Below are 4,302 nucleotides of genomic sequence, written 5' to 3' on the forward strand. Positions count from 1 at the left end.
TCCCTCCCGCTCTCTCTCTCTCTCTCTCTCTCCCCCCCCCCCCCTTCTCCATCTCGCTCTCTCTCTCTCTCTCCTCCCCCTCTCTGCCGCCGCCCGCCGCTCATACACCGGGCAGCCCTCTGAATCAAACCGAGCGGATCTAACCTACTTATCCGTCCTGCAGCAGCAGCCTGTCGGTCTGCTGTCGGTGTATCAGCCGGTCCGGAGCGTCGGTGTGTCTGTGGAGCCGAGCCGAGCCGAGCCGGTCCGGTCCGTGTGCGTGCGCGCGTGTGTAGCTGACCCGGTTTCTTCTCCGTGCTGTGGACCGGGAGAGCCGCTCTCTCTCCGCACCAACATTCTCTTTAATGACCGGATTTGTGTTTTGCTGCGCGATGTACATGGACAGAAGCAGCCTGAGCAGCAGGGGTGAGTGTGCACGTACTCTCACATACACACGTACATCTGCACCGTGCGCGTACATTTACCTGCTGGTAACCGCTGCACGAGCACGCGCACACCGCTGCAGCCTCATCGCACCGCCGCGATTTGTTATCTTGTGTTTTAATGTCGGAAAATAATAATAATCCTGATGATGGGGGGGTTTGGGAATGACATACGCGCGCTCATACAGGCTGCCGTGCACGCGCACACACTGACCGACATCTCGCCGCAGTGAATGTAGGCTAGTATGGCTGCATGATGCTGCGCCTGCCAGATGTGTGAGTCTCTTTATTCAGACACAGCAACATGTCAGTGTTTGTGCTGCACGTGACACATCTGCTGACTGATGTTCTCTTAATGATCAGACGCTGATCAATAAATGTCTGTGTGTTTCATGTTATCCACAAACATCAGTCCGGATTGAAACGGACAGGATTCAGTCAGGAGGTCTAATTAAAGCCAGACCGTGCGTGTGTGTGCGTGCGTGCGTGTGCGTGATCGTATCGATTGACTCCTAATCCATTGATCTAAAGCTGCAGCTGATTGGATGCTGAGGATGAGCAGCAGGATGGAGGTGGTGTCAGTGATCACTGTGTTTTCTGTGTGTCGGTGTCGCTGCTGCTTCAGTCTGTCTGTCTGGACCTCATCTGAACCAAGTCCAGATCAAATCAATCACATCTGGAGACCAAGTAAAGCGTCCAGACACAGACCACCCACTAGAACCTCTTATCAGATCCAAATAACCAGTGACAGCTAGAACTCCCAGAACGATGACTAGAACCTCAGTGACACTAAGACCTGAACCTTAGTCACTAAAGGGTCTCTGGAACCACCTGAGCGGCCATCAGAACCTCTTAAATGACCTCTAGAACCTCATGAACGATGATTCAACTCCTCTAAAGGATAACTTGAGCCATTTACAGAACTTCTAGAACCTCCTGATCTCTACCATCACTGTGACCCCTGATGAACACTAGAACACAGTAAAGCACATCTAGAACTTCCTCAATGGCTACAAGACATTTACATTTACTCTCTACTTTAATCCAAGGTGACTTACATTTGAGGAACAACACACAAGCATCAGTAAATTGAGAGATCTATGAGGAACAGTAGATACTAGGAAGAGCTATCAGAGCCAGGCGGCGTTCTCGCAGTGGCCCAGAAGGAACATAAACTTGGATTGTGGAGTTTATGGTGCAGACCCAGTAGTCTCTCTGAATGCAGCATTAGGGACTTGGATTTGATTCTGGAGGCATGAGTCCTTTTGGGTTGATCGAAAACCAGATGCAGTGTCGTGTTCTGGACCATCTGTAGGGGTTTCACTGCACAAGCTTGAAGAGTCGCTAGCAGGGCGTTGTAGTAGTCGAGGCGAGAGATAACCATGAACTTAAACTAGTTAGTTTTACTCGTACAACACAAAAGCTTTACAATATCAAACCTTCCAGAGCCTCAACTAAAGAACCACTAGAACGTCCTTTAGATTCTCTGGATAATGCGCAGACGAAGGACAAACTACAGTGATGATGCTTCTCTGCTGGTGTTGGATTTTAGTGAAGCCGTTGCTCCCAAATCTCCCCGAAGTCCTGAAGCACCTAAAGGACTGGTACCATAAGACCACCGAGTGGCCCCCTAGAACATCCTTCCCTCCATCCAGCATCACCTGTCACTTGTGCAAAGGTTCCTGCTTTAGTCTGCTTTTGATGCAAAGCAGAAAAAAGTGCCTCCTTCTGGACCCACTTGTGTTCTGCACCCAAACAAAAAACAAAACATAAATGGCTCCGACAGAAATAGATTAAAGTTCAAAATCTTTACTGGACACAGTATAATTTGTTGAACAAAATGAGGTAACAGGGCCCACTGCACCAGGAGGAGCCCAGGGCCCACAGGGGCCCACTACACCAGGAGGAACTCAGGGCCCACTGCACCAGGAGGAGCCCAGGGCCCACAGGGGCCCACTACACCAGGAGGAACTCAGGGCCCACTGCACCAGGAGGAGCCCAGGGCCCACAGGGGCCCACTACACCAGGAGGAGCCCAGGGCCCACAGGGGCCCACTGCACCAGGGGACCAGGAGGAACTCAGGACCCACTGCACCAGGAGGAGCCCAGGGCCCACAGGGGCCCACTGCACCAGGAGGACCAGGAGGAACTCAGGGCCCCCTGCAACGGCATAAGGTCTGACACTGGCTCATCCCAGTACCTAACAGCAGTCAGGCTATAGTTCCCAGCATGTGGAGTCTATGTGACCCTCCAAGGAAATGCCTCCTCAGATCATCGCTGATCAAACGCCAAACTGGTCTGCTGGGTGATGTCACATGTGCTCAGTGTGAACCTGCTCTCATCTGTGAAGACAATGGGGCGCCAATGGTGGACCTGCCAGTTCTGGCAGCCTCACGGTGCTGGGCTCTGACTACAGATCCCACTAGAGGACTTCGGACCTTCGTGCCTCCCTCATGGAGTCTCTTTCTGACAGTTTGTTCAGAAACATGCACACCAGCAGCCTGTTGGAGGTCATTTTGTAGTGCTCTGGTAGCGCTCCTTCTGTTCCCTCTCCAGGAGCAGATACCGGTGCTGCCGCTGGGTCGACGCCTTTCTATGGTCCTGGTCTCCTCTCGTTGTGTAATGGCCTGTCTCCTGGTATCTCCTTCAGGCTCTGATACTGTGCTGGGAGACACAGAAAACCTTGATGTGCCATCCTGGAGGAGCTGGACCACCTGTGCAACCTGAATGGGCTACAGGTACTGCCTCATGCTACCAGTAGTGACAAGGACTTTCGCAGAACGCAAAACTAGAGAACAATCAGTCAGGAAGGACGAGGATAGACCAGCTATCTGTGGACACCACCTGCAGAACCGTTCCCTTTGCGGGGGTGTCTTGCTGTTGCCTCCAGTCATTTTCTAGCTTTTTCTGGCTGTATTTTTCTAAGATCTGGTCAAACGCTGTTCCTGGAGCATCTGTAATAGTTACAGCAGCTACCCAGAGAGGCTGAAAGGAGGCGTACGATTTATTCTCTTTCCAAAACCTGAAATAAATCCAGAAAAATGTCAGCTGTGGATTGTTCCTAATGTTAGTTAGCTAACTTCCTACTGAATGTAACGTAATAAAGTCCTGCTGTTCTGCTTTTTAACAATTGTAGTATTGAACAGAGGCCGACCAGCTGCACAGGAACACTGTTGATCCTTAATATCGTTTTCTTTTGTCTCAATCGTCTATTATATCATCTTTGTTCACAGACACTTGCAGTTGCTTCTCTACATAATTTTGTGTTGTCTACTGTGTTGTGTTTTTAATTTGTATTTTATGTAACTGCTAAAACTGTATGTATTTCTAATGTACTGTATTTATTTCAGCCCTATTTCCTTGTGATAAGGAAATAAGAACTTGTTCTTAATGACTTGCCTGTAAAAATAAAGAATTAAAAAAAATTAAAAATCGTCGGGGGATGCAGTGGTTCACTTGTACTCTGTGATCGGTAGGCTTTAATTATTAATTTTTTTCATGTCTGTTTGAGGCAGTCTGAGTCAGAGTGGACCAGGAGGAACCAGTCTGAGCCAGTCTGAGTCAGTTTGAGACAGTTTGAGTCAGAGTGGACCAGGAGGAACCAGTCTGAGCCAGTCTGAGTCAGTTTGAGTCAGTTTGAGACAGTTTGAGTCAGAGTGGACCAGGAGGAACCAGTCTGAGCCAGTCTGAGTCAGTTTGAGTCAGTTTGAGACAGTTTGAGTCAGAGTGGACCAGGAGGAACCAGTCTGAGCCAGTCTGAGTCAGTTTGAGACAGTTTGAGTCAGAGTGGACCAGGAGGAACCAGTCTGAGCCAGTCTGAGTCAGTTTGAGACAGTTTGAGTCAGAGTGGACCAGGAGGAACCAGTCTGAGCCAGTCTGAG

At 49.8% G+C, this 4,302-nt stretch overlaps 1 protein-coding gene across 1 annotated transcript in view; it reads left to right on the plus strand.

Moving 5' to 3' along the window:
* The first annotated feature begins 118 nt into the window (after nt 1–118).
* The window catches only part of fgd1 (FYVE, RhoGEF and PH domain containing 1), a 24,217-nt gene continuing 20,033 nt past the window's right edge, over nt 119–4,302 (plus strand). The window contains 1 exon segment of the mRNA XM_046056906.1: nt 119–405. Within this exon segment, the coding sequence (XP_045912862.1) occupies nt 345–405 (61 nt within the window). The 5' untranslated portion in view covers nt 119–344.

This window comes from Micropterus dolomieu, linkage group LG08, assembly GCF_021292245.1.
Source record: "Micropterus dolomieu isolate WLL.071019.BEF.003 ecotype Adirondacks linkage group LG08, ASM2129224v1, whole genome shotgun sequence".
Taxonomy (NCBI): Eukaryota; Metazoa; Chordata; class Actinopteri; order Centrarchiformes; family Centrarchidae; genus Micropterus; species Micropterus dolomieu.